Genomic DNA, 19,497 nt, shown 5'->3' with positions numbered 1-19,497 from the left:
CAATTTATGATAAAACAAATGTGAACAGTATAAATTCTGAGGTATATTGCATGCACATTGTCGGGGTCAGATTACATGAAACTGCTTTTTTGATGTCAAATAAGTATGAGCAATACTGCTTTAAGAAACAGTTGAAATATTAAATATTTTCTTTTTTTCATCATAATTCAGTATTTAAAAAAATATGACTAAGTTCATTTGTGATTTCTTTAGATTCTGCTTACTTTTCAGATTTCTTTTTTTTTTTTTTTTTCATTTTGAAAATCTGCTAAGAATCATGTCACAAACAGCCTTTTGAGCTCATGTGTATTTAACATTAATTACCTAAAATGATTGGTAAACTGTGCAAATCATGTATAACTTTTAAATTATATAATTAAATCATGTATGTATTTTTAAGTATGTAATATACTTTGATTTTTAAAACTAAAACTCAGGTACAAACGTGAGTTCAATCTGAGCAAAAAGGAATGAAATAAAACAGTGATAGGAATTAAACATAGTGAAATACTTACCATTTTGAGCTTCTAAAACTGCAGGCTCAACCAATGACAAATCTTCCATTACGCTAGCTCGTTTTACAGCAATAACTTCTTCTTGTTCCTTTTGAAGATAATGAATGTGTATATAAAATAAAAACAATAAAATTTTAAATTTTGAACAGAATGAAAATATTATGTAATTACAGGTACAGTGTAAACCAAATTCAGCTATTTTCGAAAGGATTATCACGATCCCTGAAATACTGAATTTTATTGAAACATATTCTGGAAATAAAATTAAGTTTTACCAACAAATATTCCAGGGCTAATGATTTGAATTTAAGCAGCAGTTGATGACTCTGCACCAAGATGTTTGATTTGGCTCCGAGTTATATGTGAAAACACTGATCCATGCTTGCACACTGTACTGATTCTTGCTCACTTTTCAACTTCAAAACATCTTATTTAATATTGTTTCATACCGCTTATACATGTGCTATACTGCTTTATACCATTCTTATTAAATGCTTGGAATTTACTACAAATAAAATTACTTTCTTCTTCACAACTACGATTATATATTGGATATTAATACTAAACAGCTTTAAGCAACTCCACAACAAAGTCTTAAAAAAAGTTTTAGAGACATATGATACCAAAGAAAGAAAACATTCTTACTCTTAGAGCAGCTTGAATTTCATGAGATTGCATTTTTTTCTTCTCCGCTTCTTGCTGATCTTTGAGCTACAAGGAAAAATTTAAAGAATTAGTAATAAATAAATAATAATAAAAACAAGGCATAGAAGAAAGTGGACTAGCTTTATGACAGTTCAGAATGTTTTGAAATCAAAATAGTGTACCGATGGAAATAACATTCTTGAACAGGACCCTGCACCCTTTTGTACTGAACAGTCTTGATCTGAACAACATGGTACTACATACTGCCAGAGCACTGAAAGACTGTCATTGCTGTTTGCAGAAGATCTACTGTTATTGAAGTAAGTCTTAGGCATGTAGAGTATAGAATTTAGAAAACTGGAAGGCAATAGCTGCCATAAATTAACTAATGGATGAATTACCCTCATTTGAAATTTACAAAATCTATATGAATAAAACAAATACATATGTGTGTATGTATGTTCCCTATATAAATCCAGTTTAAGTCGGATCTTGACCAAATTTAGCAGGGAGGTACTTAGGCACCCGAGAAGGAATGTAGGAAGGTTTTCAAACTCCAAAACACCAAACCGTTCAAATTTTAGTTTTAGGACCCGAAAATGGCATTTAATGGCTCTTTCTACATGAAATAATTATCCGATTTTCTTGATTTAAGTCCAGATCGAAAGCCCGCGAAAAATACTCTTGAAATTGATTGACTTCCTTCAAATTTCAAAAAAAAAAAAAACTAAGGCTGTAAAATCACCAGAAGAACAGTTATAAGCATTTTTAAGCCTAATGGAACAGCATTTTCATATCTGAAAGTTACGGTTTGCATGATCTCCTTTTAAATTAGCGTAAATAAAACCATTCAGAAGGTTGCCACTTAATTTTTTTCCTTGACTGTGACTAAATAAAATTTTACTTTTGTTTTGAGGGAAAAATTTCCCCTTTTTAACTCTTATTTGGCCTTTTTTCTTTAGCCTTTTGGGCTTCTTTTAGCAATTTTTGGCCTTCTTCTTTATCTTCTTCCTTTTTTTTCTTTTTTGTACTGCCAGCAGAAGATAATCAAGGATTTTAGTTGTAATTATTGTGTGTTTAATTTATTCGGGAATTTTTGCCGTTTTTTTTTCTTTAAAAATGATTATTTTTACAGGAAATTTTTCAGTCTCCTTTTTTGTCTAACTGAAGCCTGACTGCTGAACATGCGTCACTTGACAGAACTTTATTTTCAAGGTAGACTGTGCAAAGCCGGGCAATGCAGCTAGTGAGTAAATAAAATAAGACAGCAAAAAAGTAAAAATAATATAATTAGAGGAAATTAAACAATGTAATGAAAGAAAATTATATAAAAAAAATATTTCACAATTTTCTTCATAGAAGCTTTCAGTGTTTGATTTTCAAAGTTATGGGCACTAATGCAAAATTTTATATACAATTAGCATACAATATGAGCTTGCTGCTTAAAACAATTAGCACAATGTAGGCATATAATACAATTTTTACTATAAAAATATTATTCAGTAACTCTAAGAACATTGAGTCGCATAAGATGGATAAAGCTTACCATGTCTTTAAGTTTGGCATTTGCAGCTTGATTTTTTGCTTCAAGTTCTCTACGTTTCAAAGCAAGTGATTTTTGAAGTTCTTCAACTTGTTCAACAGTTTCGTGTATTTTCTGCAAGCCAACATTCAAATGCAGTTGCTGTTCTTCCAGCTCAGCTTGTTTCTCGTTAAATAACTTTACCTGATTATGAAAACAAGAGCATAATGGTTTCTAAAGTTCTAATACTTTAATTCAATAAGTAAATAATTTAAGTAAAAGAGTATAACTAACGTAGTGATTAATGAAATCTAGGAAGTGTCTGGGGGTTACAGTTGCAACATGTCCGCCTCTCTTTGATAATCTAGCATTAGCCTTGTGGAGAGTTTGATGAACATAAACAAATGCATTAACAATAGCACCTCTATGTGAAGGTGGCATTTCAAGCCCAGGAAAGGCAGCAGGAAAATAATCTGGAGCTTTGTACTAGAAAAGAAAATATGGACGTAAATCATTTAATTGAAATAATATGAAAAAATAAAGGAATACTTATATACAACAGATACTGACAAGGGGTTTATCCATATCAAGTTTGCTAGTAAATTCTCCTCCAACATGAAACAATGCTTCATCTGACCAGTCACCAAACCAATTCAGGACACATCTAAGAGTTGAATAAATTAATATATTTACATAAAGTGTAAAATAAAAATTAAAGAAATAGCAACATTCAAGCCAGATTAATTTTTAAAAATAAAAAAATGCAGACAAAATCTAAATTAAATCAATTAATCTGAATAGCTAAATTGTGCAAAGGAAATAAAAACTGCATTAATTACAAATTAAAAAAAAAAAAAAAAAACACATACATACATGATAGTTTTTGCTTTTATGAATCATTAAATTTGTTTATTCAATGAACAAATATTGCCAAAACATTTAAATAAAATTGAATTAAAAAAATATCCAATGTATTAAGAATTTTTCAAGCAATGAATCATCTTCTGATAGGTACACAAATGATTTTCCAAATTAATCTTAGGAAGTAATACATGTTATGCATGATTTTTAAAGCTTATGATAGTGGTGAGTCAAGGTTAAAAATACTACAACTAGTACATCTTAAATAGATATTTTTTCCCCTAAATCATAATTAACAGACAACTAGAAGAGAACTACTTGTACTGACCTGTTAAACAAAGCAGGAGAAGTAGCAGCTCTGTCTTTCAAGCCTTCAGAAGAGGGATTCATGGTAAACACAACATGTAAATTTTTCATTACCTATTAATACAAATTAATCATGAAGTTGCAATAATGAAAATCATTCAAAAACATTTACCAAGTAAAGATTTTTTATTCACTTTCAGAAAACTCACAATAAATAAAAAAGAAGAAGAAAAAAAAACATTTCCAAATAATAATGTCATGAATCAAACAAATAAAATCCTACAATACAGTGAATTAGAAACAGACCACCTCAATTTATAATAGGCATTATCAGTGAGAACGCACAAGCTAGAGCGTTCCTGCTGATTTTATTTACTACAAAATGAAGTGTTCTATTTCCGCTTCCTGTTCATCGCCATTTCTCCGGGGCATAACTATAACAATTGACCCTTTGCATCAGAACAATCAAGTGATCTTGAGATGAATAGAATTATTTAAATGAAAGCCTTCATACTCCACAAATCTTGTATAACACTGTTATCATTCCAGAGTTTTGCCATAAGTCTTTTTTCTTCAGCAGTTAAAATTCTTTCTCGAAAAGCCTTTTTTGACTTAAGCTTCTTCTGCCCACTGTGACACTAAGGTAACATCAAATTTCATTCTTCTATTTCCCTATAGGAGCATTAATCTTTTGTTATCAGTGTGACTTCAGTACTGCTAATACTGCTGCTTTACATTTAGAATGTTGGTACTGATTAGAGATGTAAAATTTTCGGAAATTTTGAAATGGTGGGAAAAAACTGGTTTTTTTCGGGAAAAATTGGAAAAAATGGAAAATTTGATTTTTTTTATGAATAAAATTAGGGTTTCTTAATAGCTTTGTGTTTCTTGGAACATATAAAGGATTAAGCATTAAGAAATATTTGCTATCCACACATTTGCTTGACAGAAATACATATAAAGGTAAGATTAATTAGAAAAAACCTTTTTGTTTTATAACTGAGAGCTTTCATGATCAAGCACCAGAAATAAGTCAAGTAGTCATTCAACCAATAATATTGGGTAATGTGTGTCTAATTGTAATTTTCTATTTTAGATTGCATTTGAAACTTGAAGCATTAATTGAAACTTTCGACTTTCAAACATGATTTTTTTTTTTTTTTTTTGAAAGAAAAAATAATACAATGTAACTTTACTTTCTGAAAATGAAAGCTATTGAGTTTTGATTTTTTCCAATCCAGTCTCAGACCAAATCAAAACTAAATTGGTGCTTCTTCAGCTGAACCAAAACTTAAACGACAGTTTCAATTTATTCATACGACCGTGCTAAGCACAGTAGTAAAAGTCATACCAGCACTTTTGAACAAATTTGAGTTATTATAACCAAGTCGTTCTCTGTTTCGTTCCTTACTCAATAAATAAAATGTTTTAGGGTCATTTGATCAAGAACAATTGATTTGAAAAATTCTTTAAAAAAAAAGACATCTGAATCAAATATATGGAAGAGCCACACTTTAAAATACAATATCTCAGCTTGAGCCCAACTGCAAATTCCCCTTTTTTGCTTAGCACGGCAGCATACAGGGTGCGGCAAAAAAAATATCGGACAAAAATTGTATCATCGAATGGAAGAAAGGTAATTTCATTTTAATGAGTGCCGAATTTATTTTTGTCTCTCACTTTATTAGAAAATAATTTACAATATATTACCTAGTTTATGTATTGATTTTCGGTTTTCTTACAATTTTAAGCAAAATACCTGCTATTTTCAGTTGTTTAACCAAGTAGAACGACAGTTCGTTTGCTTGATGTTCCACGACAAACAGTATTTGAAATGGCATGCCGTTTCAAGTGGCTTGGAAATGATAGTCGGGAATGTGTATAAAAACGAACAGTGAACATTTCAGTTAATCGTCAGGTCAATCTAAAAGTGAGTTCAATGAAATCCTTGGGTTTCCACAAGAGAAGTCGTACGTAAATTTTTAAATTTGTAACCAATATGTGGGACTAAGGGAAAAAGCAGCTCAAACAGAAGTTTTACGAGTTCCAAAAAGTTCAGGCATTCGTATGACTCCAAAGATGCCAGAAATGTTTGAGACGGGACCCAAGTTCACGCTGGAAGAGATACCTTTCACTGATTTACCATTCAACCAGCTCACATCCCCCAGAACCATAGGATTTGGTCTGTAGACACTCCAAGCACCTAAGAAAATGTTAGATATCGCCAAAATCCGAAGTCAGGCTTGGTCTGAGATGGAATCAGCACAAGCGACAAAAATTTTTTTAGTTTTTTGTAGATGAGGGCCATAAAATGAATTAAAAAGTGAAGCAGAAGGACATTTTAGAGGTTATTGTACTTCTGTGGGCCTAAGAGCACTTCAGCATTGTAGACTGGACATTTTCCTTTAACTCCACATTGATTCATATGGCCAAAAAGACAAGACGCATTGTTTTTGACATGATATCATTTTAGAGTGGACGTTCTACTCGCTCGAACTCAATCCCATTTATTACACTGTATGGTCTATTTTTGAGTCAAAGGTCTACCCTAAACAGACATAAAATTGAACTCTCTAAACCAATTGCTTTATAGGGAATAGGATTGATTAAAAGACTTGCAGCACTTGAATGAAAATTTCAATAAGCAGTTGCACCTCTGTATTACTGCAAAAGGCTGCTAGTTTGAAACCAATTAAATTTATTAATTGCTAAAGGACTTCTCATATAATTTTTTGTTTTGTTTATTTATTTGTTTTTAACAGAGTTTCTTGGGAAATTGCTTGCCCTTTTTTTTTTTTTTTTTTGCACCCTGTACATTTGGTTCGCACAGTCAGCAGAAACATAGTTTTGTGATTAAAGTTTTGCTTGTTTGTTTTATGAAAAAGGAAAATTAATTCTTCACTAAGGTTGTTGGTTTAAGCTTTTTTGCAAAAAGTATTATTAAACATTTTATTATCTACATACAAATTATATCGTCATACAATAACTTGCATTAATGTTCGACTGTATTTCAACATAAAACGGTGAAGGGGGGGGGAGGAAATTGCATCAAAATTTTAGCGTGAGAAATTTTGAATCACTTTTTGCTGAAAATTTCAATTAAAACCCTGAAAAGTTGATTTTTTTTTTTTTTTCAATTTTTCCGAAGTGGAAATTTATTTCTTTGGAAAAAAATCGTTTTTTTTTTCCGTTTTTTTCGGAACTTTTCCGGTTTTTTTCTGACCGTTTTCATCTTTAGTACTGATACAAATTGATAGTTCAGTCACAGAGTCACAAACCTATTTTAACGTATAAAAAATTAAAAATAAAAATCCATTTTAAATGTGGTAAACACATTATTTTTTGACATTTTATGCAAGGAAATATTTTTTTTCTACAGAAAAAAAATAGTTTGTGCAGTAGAGGGTTTAATGACATAATGAAAAGCAATTTACTATAAACTACGAGATTTTTAAAAAAAACATGGATTACAAACAAATCAAGAATTAACACTTGACTAATGTGTTAAATAAATGTGTTGACTAATGCAGGTTTTACAGAACATAAAAAACATTTTATTCCTAAGCACAAATTTAGTAAAAGTAAAGACTTTTATGTGACTAGAAGAAAAAAGTTACTTTTAGGAGGGATCTCATTAAATGTCTTACATTTTCATGGTCTCATTATGGATACATCATACTGTTTTGGGATAATTTAGCCAAATTAAAAAAATACTTTTCATGAATACAGGGCAAAAAGATTTTTGAACATTGATTTAGTAATTTTAAGTCATTAAAAGCTATACCTGCTGTGTGAACCATTTGTACAGCTCTTCATTGGAGTCCAGCATTAAGCCTTCTCTTTGAGAGCCTTCTTTGCATTGAGTCATCAGAGTAGTGAATTCATCTCCTTCAAACAGACCCGGAACTTCTCCATTAGCCAAAAGGGTGTTCATGCGTTCTAGAAAACCTGAATCGAGAACATTTGACTCATCCAGTATGAAGCATATCTTTTCATCCTAGACAGGAAAAAATTCGAAAAACAGTTATACAAGATACTAAAACTCATGATATAACAAAGCATAAGGGAAAAAACAATTTTTTAATGCATTTAAAATACATTAATTTAGCAATTCATAGAAACAAGGATGATTGAGTTGGAGCTGACCTGGGATCCTAAAACAACTATTTCAGAATAATGGATCTTCCTTTATTTAAAAATAATCTTTAAACATGTCATGCTAAAATTATGTTCAGTAACTTAGCATTTAATGTATTCTGTTAGGTCTGTTCAAGTTTTATAGTTGGAATATACAGAGCTCTCAACAGATTTCTAGTTTGTCTCAAGGGAAAACACAGATCTAGATTCTAAATTTAAAACTAGGAGTCTATGTACCAAATTTCAACTTTTTAGGACATACCGTTCTTGAGTTATACGACATACATACACACATACATACATACATACAGATGTCACGAGAAAACTTGTTGTAGTTAACTCAGGAATCATCAAAATGGACATTTTGCGTGTGTATACGTTCTTAGGCACTTATCCACGTGCGGTCAAGTCGAACAAAAAACTCAACATTCATTCAGGGGTGAGTAAAATGGAAATTAAGGTTGTTTTTTGAGTGAGAATGTTTTTGTGAATACAATACTTCCCTTTTTTGTAGAAGGAAATAAAAAAAGAGAGAGCAAACATTGACCTTAATTTTAACTTTAAAAGGTAAAAATTAGGGATGCAATTGCCAATTGCTGATTATTTAAAATAATTGGCCAATTTTTACCCATTGATTGGCTGAATTTTTTTTTTTTTTAAATTCAAATTACTTTTGTCTGGAACAAGATACTATGGTGAATAGATTTATTCACTTAATAGTTTTGAGTTCCAGCAGTTCAGCCGCATTTGATTCAAAATTTACAAATTACTCTGTAGCACTAGTGTGAACACATTCGTACTTTTTTAGAGGAAAAAAAGTAGAGGCAGATTTACAAAATCTTATATGCCCCAACAATATAGGGACTCTGAAAATGCATATATGAAAAATTACTTCTCATAGTTTAGTTCAGCTGTAATCAGTTATGTACATTGGGCATAAATGTTTCTTCATGACTATAGATTATTCGTCACAAAAACTGTTGATGAATAATATCTGTATCTCAAAAAATGTTTACTTTACAAGTAGATAAAAGGGCTCCCATAAATAAATTGCGACAGGCATCCAAAATTTTTAATCCACCACTGGATAAAAGAGGTTGCAAGGGAAATTCAAAACGAAGTTGAAATTATAGATGTAAAAGGAAGAAAAAGAACCAGATTTTGGAAATGAATTTTTAGGGACTTGAAACTAAGTAAGAGAATTTTAGGGTGAGAAGAAAAATGTTGGGAGCCCTGGAAACACTGTACTGATTTTTCACATTATTTTTGAACTTTTTGCAAAGTTTGAAATTTAAAATTTCAATTCCATTAAATATTACTGTAACAACGCTCTTGCCATGATGTTATTAATTCTGTGCTAAATATTGGTTGTTTGAAACTGTTTGGAATGTTAGGTGAGAAACAGGGTGGCAGTTGGGTGAAAAATCTAAAGACTTACTTTACAACCTGATCTTCGAAGAACAGCTCTTAAGTCTTCATCAAAATCTGAGGCACTGTATTTGTTATGCACCTTTAGAGAAAAAAAAAGTCAAATGCGTTTCAATAAAATTCCCTTTTCATACATAAAGTTCTTCAAACAGAAGCTGTGAACAAAGAAAAAAGTAGCACTCACTTTAATTTGAAACACACTAAGTCCATTCATCCAAGCAACAAAGCGGGACAATGTAGTCTTTCCAGCACCACTCACACCTATCAGCAACAAGTGTCCCTAAAACATTTATAAAGCCAGTTGTAGGAAAATGCATAAAAATAAAACTATTTAGAAAAGAAAATATTTTTACCATGCAAAATGTTTTTTCATATATAGCTGAAGAAATTGCATATATTATCAATTGCATGATTCTTGTTCACCTATTAATTTTACAGTTCATACCAAATAGTGCACTTTCTGAAATATTCATATTTCCTTCATATCTTTGAAGCTTAAAAATCTAGTTTTTAAATGTCACATTAAATTTGTTCATTTACTAAAACATTTACTAAAATTGGCTGGCACTTTAAAATAGAATACATAAAAATTAAATAAATAAATAAAATTAAAAAAAAAAATACATGAGTGAAATTTCAATAACTTCAATACAAACCTGGGGTTGTCGGAATATTCGATCAATTCTTAAGACATGATCCAACACTTCATTGAATAACACAAGTGGAACATCAAGTTCTTCTTCATAAAACACCTGCAAAGAGAAATGCATTGAACACTTATTTTTTTTCTATTTTATCCCACAATTTTTTAAAAAAGTTTTATGATTCTAAAAAAAAAACTATAGACCTTTATTAAGATTTAATGAAACAAATTCTACTGATTCTGCTTTCCCTTTAGACAATCAACTCTTATTCATTTCAGACATGTCTCAAATCTGACTTTAGATGAAGTAAATTATGCATTCTGTGGAACAAATATTTCATCATGACTGCAATTTCTTATCTACTCTTGCATTTTATCATGTTTAATTATAATGTTAACAGTCTCATTTTTCAAACTGATGTTTTAATGGAAACATTTAACTAAGCACAAGGAAATTTAATGCACAAAATCATGCATGATAATAATTAAAAAATTCCAGGTACAGAACAACTTTCAGCAGTTCTATTACCAAAAACCTGCAAGTCCGTTTTGTAACAAGGGGATAAGATTAATAATACAGTAATAATGCCAGAAAGTTAAAATTTAAAGCAGCTCAGGATCGTAGGCACTTGGTTTTAGGCGAGTTCACTTCAAAACCGGATGAACAAAAAATAAGCATGTGTGGCTATAATCAAGTTATAAAGAAAGCTATTTTTTTAATGAAATGTCATTGTTTGTTTACAATAAGAAATAAATTTCAAAAGAAAATTTGCACCAAACTTTCAGATAAGAAGCCGACGGTGGGAGTTATGATATGTTTATAGTGTTTATTGCCTTTTCCATTTCTCAATTATTTGATGTTTTTACACTTCTACCGAGAACCAGTAAAACTGAGGTGTGTTTAAAAATAATCTGGAGATTTCATAGGCAGCATTTGTTATTTGAAATATTTTTGTTTCAAAATTAACATGCTCTTATGCAAATGCACAAATACAGCTGTTAACACAGTTAACACAGAAACAAAAATAATCAGTACGGAAATTAAGTATTTTTACCATTAGGGTTTTCCCTGTTTTTTTCCACCTTTGGCAAAAACAAAACAGACCTATTAAAAAGGATTTTTTGCTTTTCCATAGGTTTGTACAGAGATATATGCCCCACCATCTACAAATGTGAAAAAATATCAATCACGATTCATTCAGTGGACTAAATCAGAAATTTAGGCTGAAACATGCCTGAAATTTGTTTCATGAATACAAAACTTTCTTTACTTTGTACAAGAAGTAAAAAAGGATGACCTGAATTATATTTAAAATAAACTGTCCCTAAAGGATACACACCTTAAGTCTTGCTTTTATGTAATCTCTCAAACTATGTCGTTCAACAGGAAGGTAATCTTTAGATAACCAGTTACTATACAGAATAGGCCTTTCTAAAGCAGCATCACGACTAATATTAGGAAAGTGTTTTAAAGCAACTATGTTGATATTTTCGTCAGTCCAGATACGTTCTTCCTCTCCAACCAACCTGAAAAGTTAAATATTAATTACATTTATGAAATGATTTTCTATTAATGATCACACAAGAGATACAACTTGCCTCAAAATGAATGATACATAGCAATCTACACATAAAAAAAGGAAATTGATATAAAACAAGATACTAAAGAAAAGGAACCAACCTTTCCTTTATAACTTTCAAGCCTTAAACAAAAATACAAACATATAAAACCAAATATGAGTCTTAGCTTGTTCCTTTTAAGAACTTAGCTTTTAATAAATAAAGGGAAACATTTTTGAGGGAAAAAAAGATGATCACAAAAATAAACAGTTGAAAGAAATCAGCTTTATCAGTTGGAAATTTAATTAATAAAAAAATAAAGATAATCAATTCCCAAATAAGATTAATCATAAAAATAATTAATGCAACAAAAAATTAACAAGTGTGATATTTATTATCACAAACTTTTTTAGCTGGATTGTAATAAAATAAAGCTTATCTTCAGGCTAGTTTTTTAAAAACTTGATTTGAAAATGTCCATGCACTTTGCACTTATTCAAATTCAACTACTTTTATTTATACTCAAACCTTCAATCAGATACAAAATATTCCTATAATATACAAAAATTTTTATTACCTATCTTGAAACAATCTGAGAGCTTCATGAGCCCAAAGTCGAACCAAACCTTCAACAGCAAGAGTTTCAAGAGGTCTTATAGCTTCACAAATGCCTCGAACCCATCTTGTCAATTCTCGAGGACTGTAAACATAATGCGGCTGCATATCTTGTGTAAAACGTTCCTGTAACATTGTTTTTATTAAATGGTGGCATTCAGTAAAATGAAACAGATTATAAACCCTTTTTTTTACTTGAGGGTTCATTTTTATGTATTTAAAACAAAAATGCAGCTATTGAGATTTCAAAGAAAGAACTATGAATTATTAGTACAGACAGATTAAATCAAGCTTCAAAAAATATTATTTATAGAGAATATCGTCGCCTCAGAGCAACAGTAAAATATCTAATCCCATAAACAACTTTAAGATATCTTACTGTTGCTCTGAGGCGACGATATGTATGCACTTTTCAATAAATGCTTTGTTGGGGCACGTGCATTTAATACAGGAATAGTTGCATAGCTGAGGTATGAATTCTTTAAGATCAGAAATCAAAACAAAATTTAAATGTGTAATTTCAGCAAATTTGGTTAAATAATTTTTATAGAATATCAAAATGAAGTTTGACTGATTTTAGTATCACATTTACATGATATTTATTCACACCTAAGACATTTAAAAAATATCTCATCTAACATATATACAGGCAAAAGAGAAATATTTTGAGGTAAATGGTTTCTTAAGTTCTTATTTTAAAGCTAGAAAAAAACTATTATTTGCAAAAACATTTACAATACCCTCAAATATAGGGCCGGATTTTGGGGAGGGCAGGTGGGGCTGCTGGCCCGGGGCCTCCACAACAAAGGGGCCCACTACAGTAAAATTTTTACAAAGTATCCTAACTTTTACGAGTTGAAAATATCAGATACATACATATATATCAAAATATTCGGATATATATCAAAACATTGGATATTTTCGAAAATATGATGATCTTTTCAAACCCTGATTAGGAGCCTCCACTCCTTCATTGCCCCGGGGCCTCCACATTTCCAAACCTGGACCTGCTCAAATACATTATTAGCTGAAAAAAAGGAGCCATTCTCGTGATTGATTACAATTATCATTAAAATTCCTCTGTTATTAGTTTAAACTAAAATATTTGTATGAGCATTGAACTCAGTACTAATTGTAAGAAGAATAGAAAAAATATGAAATAAATACCTTCCAGACGCTTAGTACAGTAATAAATACACGTTATTCAACAATATAGTACATACCTGTGACATCAGATAAAACTCAACCATAGCTGACGTCAGAGGCTCAGAATAAGCTCTTAATGAGGGCAACAATCGAAGCATAGCTCTATTGAATGTACCATAGATTTGTTTCAGCGATGTCTCTCCTGGATAGTCAACATAGACAACTGGCACATGACGCAAAAATCTGAAAATAAAAACAATATAAGTTAAATCAGTAATAACTTTTTAAAAAGCATGCAATCAGTATTAAGCACATGCACGTATTCTGAAAATTTTAAGAAAATCGAAGGCATTTATTCAAAACATTTTTTTTTTCTGGCAGCAGTTTCCTCCTAAAGCTTAAACAAACAAAACTATGTTTTCATCTTCTAATTTTGTATCTCATTCCCTAAATGGCATTCCCTCAGAGATATTACAACTCTCTGGCATTCTCGTATTTAAGAGGGATTGTAGGGAAAAAAATCTAATATGGACAGTACATAGAAAACATACTGTATGGTCTCTTTACTTAAATAAATGGCATACCATTTTTTCCTAAATTGCATTATTTTACTTATTTTCCAAAATCTAAACTATTTATGGTTGAAATTAGTTTGAACTTTTGTCATTCTAATGTATTTCAGTAACCATGAGAAATTAAAATCACTTGCCGATGAGAAAGAGGCTTTCGTCCAGGATCAGTGGGAGGGTTACAAGCACCAACAAATTGTATTCTTTCAAGTTTCACAAAGGCTTGATCAGTGGTACGGTAAAAGCCGCCATGTTCAACCATTTGGCGCAAAAATGATATGACTCGTTGAGTACCTTAAAATTAAACAAAATAATCATTTGCATGATGAAAATGTCACATAAATACTAAATACATCAAACCAAGATTTTAGAATCATTGTTAAACAAGGAAGCATTAAGATTAAAACATTACAATAAGGAAAAGGTTTAATTACCATATTTGTCCATATCTGGTAAATTGATTTCGTCGCAGAAGAGTACAAGCCATTTCCCTAACTGAATTGGTGAAAGTACAATGCCATTTGGAGTTCTTCTGTATTCACAATAATGATCAAAAGTCTTAAGTAACAGTTCAGGTGTTGTCGCACTAGAGAAATTCAAACCTACAACCTAAGTTTGAGATAAAAAAGCAAAATAACATAATTAATCATATAAAACCTGCAGGAAAAAAACATTTTAAGCTCTTTTACAAGGAGATAAACTTTTTACAACATCCCTGATTTTTATATTATTCCTGTTTTCCCAAAACTTACAGCTTGAGTATACAAATGCAATTCAAACATACAGCTACATATGGTAGGATCCAAAAGTAAAAGTCTTTGTTTAAAAAGACAGATTTATTGAGCTGATCGGTACAACTGACTTAATAGTTTTAAAAATAGGCATTTCCTGCAACAATACACTTCTGTAGGCGGCTTTTCTAGGACTCAAAGGCATCCCTTAAGTCCTGGTCCGGGATATCTACAAGGGTTGCATTGACATATGCTTGGGTGTTCTCAATGGAGTCAAAATGTTTTCTTTTCATGGCTGATTTTCATAGTAGAAACAAGAGGAAGTCAGGAGACAACAAGCCCAAACTAGAGGAAGGCTAGGGCATCGCAGGAGCGTTGAGTCCAAACCTCCTTCAGTCAGAACTCTCGGCACAAGTTTTGAACAGACTCTCTGCATGTGCAACTCCTCCGTAACAATGCGTTGCACCATTGTCCCCGATAGGGCTTTTGCTACTTGGTAGAGACTCAAACGCCAGTCTATGTTCAAAAATTCACACACTCGTTGCACATTCACGTCAGTACGGGCTGAGGTCGATAAAATGAGTACCAAGCATACTTGGAACCAAACACTGGGGGTTCTGCATTAGGCTGACCACCTAACTGGAACATCTGCCTTGCACCCCTTGGTCAGGAAAACTGAGTTGGGCAAAGTAGGACTAGGCCCTCACGGGCTGTCATGCCACAGGGTTTGTTTTATGAAAGAACTGAAAGGAAACAATATCATGTGAACAGTTAAAGATAAAACGAGAAATTATACGGTGCAGCTACTTTGTAATGGGAAATCGAAAAGAAAAAAAGATCAGAGTTATAATTAAAAGGAAAAAAGACTTTTGGAAAAGGATGAGAAAGATGATGGAGAGTCATGAAGAAAGGGGAAAATTATTAGGAAGATAAAAACTAACAGAAGATAGTAGAGTTGCAGCATTAAAAAACAATTTTTTTGGCAGTCAATGGAGCTGCATTTAATCTTCAGAAACTATGAAAAATTTAAGTATTTAATTTAATCTGAAGCTACCATCTACTCACATTAAAAATAACAGAAAATACAATTCTAGTTATAATTCAGAGAAATGCGAGTTCAAGTAAACTTTGCAACATATTTTCACTCGTAATGAAAGTGATGTCACAAACTTGGAAAGTTAGAATTAAAATTAGCAGTTTTTGTTTAAAATGTTGAGGTTTACATGACGTTTGACACTATGCCAAAATGTCTCAATTTTTAAGCTTCTTCTTGCAATAATCTTGGCTGACATATAAAAACTAAATTACTAGAAGAAAAATAATTACAAATGTCCTTCAGTAGAGGAAAATATGAGTAAAATAATTCACTTACTTCCATATCAGGTAGGGATCTTAGGGCACTAAATAATGTCATTGTTTTTCCGGATCCTGGTGGTCCACAAAGTACTAAAGGTTTATGTTCAGCTAACCATGTATATAGCAAAGATTCATGCCGCACAGTATCTAGAGTAGGCACAACAATATCAGGGGCGGCAACTTTATGAGTTTCAACTTCAATTTGTGGTACTTTTTGTTGCCAAGGACTCCATTCACCACTGATTGAAACCTATTTCAGTTGAAGGAGGAAAAAAACAATATAAAAACTTTTTTTGAGTGAATTTTGGTTAAAATTAAACTTAGAACAGAAAACCGATTTAAAGCAGAATTTAATCTAAAAATTATTATGGGTGGATCAAAATGTGTAATTGTAAATGTTTTTTTTTTTTTACTAAAGCATTACAATTTCTATATACCTAACATAACCTCCTTAATTGCAAAATGACAAAATACAAGCTAATTTCAAAAACCTTACTTCAAAATCAATGATAGGTGCTATTGCATTGGGTGGCAAAGGAATTGTTGTGATGCCACGAATAAAATCCCCAAGATCAGATCTGATTTTCAACTTTCCATCACCAGCAAATGACCACAGCAGTGCGTAAACTAAACATCTTGGAATGTAGCGATCCAGTTGGTCATTCTGCAAATGCAACAAATGTTTTTTTTTAAAGAAAAACAACAGTATCAAATATACAAGCAGAAAAAAAAAATTCTTGTATTATTCAATGGTTGTAATATTTTTGCATGCTTTGATTTTAAATTATAATGCCACACTAAAATTTATAAATTTTTGAGTCTTTAACGTGCAATAAGTTTTGCATCTACTACATTGTTTTTAGTCACATGTAATGGAAGAGTGCCAATGCTTGAAAATTTATTCGGAAAATAAATGTTTATTTTATACCTAAATTCAAATAAAAAAAATTTAAAAAAAAACTTAAAAATAAAAAAAACAGAATTAGAAAAGTTGATGTAGCATATGTTAAAATGCCTACCAACTTCTGAAAAAAAATTGAAAACATGACAAAATACAAGAGGAATGAAATCTCAAACATTGCGAGCAGTTTCGAGCAAAAAATGAGCTCAATGTTGGCAAATTTCCAAAAAATCATATTTTTATTAAATGAGCTAAGTAATGTGTCAATTCTTCCAACACTGTAAATTTGCCCAAATGAGAAAAAATAAAGCTTCTCAAAATTAACCAATTTTTCTGGGAGAAAATTGAACTTTCAGATTACAGAAGTAAAATCGGAAAAACTTCGTCAAAAAAAAAAAAAAAAAAAAAATAATAATAATAATAAATAAATAAATAAATAAATGTACCTTTTTGAAAATAAATCACAAATTTCGAGAAATGAATTTATTAATTACAGGTAAACATTTTAATTTGTGTGAGGTGTTGTGTATAAATACATTTCACGATTTTCAAACAGTTGAAAATGATACTTTATTTCAAGCAGTTTTCAAAGTCTTTTGAAAGCCTATGATCCATGCTTCAGTTTTTTCCTTTATATGCCCTGCATTATGGAAATACTTCCTGGTGATTATTTCAGTGAACTTGTCTCATACCAGCTAACATACATATGAAGCAAGGGAAAAGCTGATACACTTACTCCCAACATGTTTGGAGAGAATGTTTTAAATAAACAGAAGTTTTATTCAATATCTTGTTTCATTGGCAGAAGACAGATGTAATATTGGCAGGGTGGAAAATACTCTATCCATTTGCACGGTTTGATATTTTAAGTACATATTAGCACTTTATTTCTGGAATTTTAAAATTTTGCTTTTAATTGTGATGTATTTGAACATTAGGAACCATTATGTATCACAAATAAAGTATCGACTTTTTAAAACTTTTATTTGTACATGAAAAATAATGATTTGTATGTGTTATATACAAGCCTGTCCGTAATACGTACAAATAATTATTTTTGAAGTACTTCATATTATGATACATAATTATTTGGATACATCAATATTAAAGCTAAAGTTTAAAATTTTGGAAATGAATTTACTAATTACAGGTAAACATTTTAATTTGTGTGAGGCTTTGAATATAATTTCCAAAGAAAACTGAAAAGCTTCATTAAAATAAGGAATATGGTTCAAATACCAAACAATAATATTACGAAACTCTTCTTACCTGCATAGGAAAATCTGGATGAGTATGGTTGTAGTTAAGAACATTTCGGCATGACTGATTTAACATTGAAAACAAAGATCCAAGCGCTCTTAAGCGAGTAAAATCCATCACATGTTCTTGACTTGATGCAAATTCCAAAGCTCTCACAACTAATCCATCAGATGCAAAGTGTGGGTTGAGAATTGTTGCAACATCGCGCTGTACCTAAACACCAATGCAGAATGAATAAAGAGATCAGACCCGAATTATTAGGTAAATATAAGCTATTAGCAGTGGAGGCAGAATTAGCACTTGAAAAAACAAAGGAAAAATAATCACAAATGAAGTACAAGATTTTTAATGAACCTGCAATGTTGGAGACAGTAGGTCTTCTTTCAAATTGTCTTCTTTCTTTTTCTTATAAGAAATTTCTTCTTCAACTTCTTCTAATGGTATATGACGAAGTTTTAATAAAAAGTTCTCAAAAATCATTTCAGTAGATAATACATCTTCGCTGAACCATATCATACCACAACGAGAGACTGTTGCAAGGGTTGCAAACTTGAGATCTTGCACTTCAAACATGATTCTGACCTATCAGATTACAAATGTTAAAATGACAGACATTAGCATTCAATTTTAAATCAAAACATGAAACAAAATACTACACTTCATTAAATGATAATTAAAAGTTAGTGGGATATAAATGAAACCAGTAAAATCGATATACAATAAACATTCATTTTACCAAGGTTTATTTCACACGGTTTAAGATTTGACACCTTAATTTTGTTTTACGTAGATGAGTTTTGATTTTACACAGATGCGGCATTGCAAGCACGTAAAATTTTCCCTCTTTTTCAAAATCCACACTCCTGTGATTGCAGATAACTTGCAATAAACTGCATTTGGCTGTGCTAATGAGCAAGCTTGGGCCACTTGAGACATTTTTTGCAATTGATTTCAGAGCTCTTTCCAGAAGTACAGTTATTGAACTCACACAATTCAGAGCTCATTGGATAAGAACTTTTAGAAGTGACAAAGGGGAACGAAACCAATGAGGATACCGACATTGATGACAACCAACCAAAAGCTTTCACACTGAAATTTTGAACCATTCCTTAACGATGGCAAATGATCTTTCTGATTTGTTAGTGAAGGAATATCTCATCATGGAAATGACGCAAATGATCATGGATGCATTAATGAGCTACAAAGAACTATAGAGAAAAATAATTAACGACCAAAAGAACATCAAAACTAGCTCTTTTTTATAAGCAATATGTTAATTTGTTTTCTTTATACAAATTGCAT

General features: G+C 31.1%; 1 protein-coding gene across 1 annotated transcript in view; it reads right to left on the bottom strand.

Annotated features, from left to right (window-relative positions):
- Positions 1-19,497, bottom strand: part of LOC129220050 (dynein heavy chain, cytoplasmic-like) — a 135,385-nt gene that overhangs the window by 39,564 nt on the left and 76,324 nt on the right. The window contains exons 43-61 of the mRNA XM_054854389.1: positions 18,550-18,777; positions 18,205-18,408; positions 16,531-16,698; positions 16,051-16,284; positions 14,382-14,556; positions 14,088-14,241; positions 13,456-13,621; positions 12,195-12,358; positions 11,398-11,584; positions 10,071-10,166; positions 9,599-9,694; positions 9,425-9,496; positions 7,634-7,846; positions 3,872-3,963; positions 3,253-3,346; positions 2,977-3,168; positions 2,707-2,886; positions 1,161-1,226; positions 516-603 (exon numbers count right to left, since the gene is read on the bottom strand). Coding sequence (XP_054710364.1) covers positions 516-603; positions 1,161-1,226; positions 2,707-2,886; positions 2,977-3,168; positions 3,253-3,346; positions 3,872-3,963; positions 7,634-7,846; positions 9,425-9,496; positions 9,599-9,694; positions 10,071-10,166; positions 11,398-11,584; positions 12,195-12,358; positions 13,456-13,621; positions 14,088-14,241; positions 14,382-14,556; positions 16,051-16,284; positions 16,531-16,698; positions 18,205-18,408; positions 18,550-18,777 — 2,869 coding nt within the window. The remainder of the gene's footprint in view (positions 1-515; positions 604-1,160; positions 1,227-2,706; positions 2,887-2,976; positions 3,169-3,252; positions 3,347-3,871; positions 3,964-7,633; positions 7,847-9,424; positions 9,497-9,598; positions 9,695-10,070; positions 10,167-11,397; positions 11,585-12,194; positions 12,359-13,455; positions 13,622-14,087; positions 14,242-14,381; positions 14,557-16,050; positions 16,285-16,530; positions 16,699-18,204; positions 18,409-18,549; positions 18,778-19,497) is intronic.

Source organism: Uloborus diversus, chromosome 4 (assembly GCF_026930045.1).
Source record: "Uloborus diversus isolate 005 chromosome 4, Udiv.v.3.1, whole genome shotgun sequence".
NCBI classification, from domain to species: Eukaryota; Metazoa; Arthropoda; class Arachnida; order Araneae; family Uloboridae; genus Uloborus; species Uloborus diversus.
This window is presented reverse-complemented; position numbering and strand designations above follow the sequence as displayed.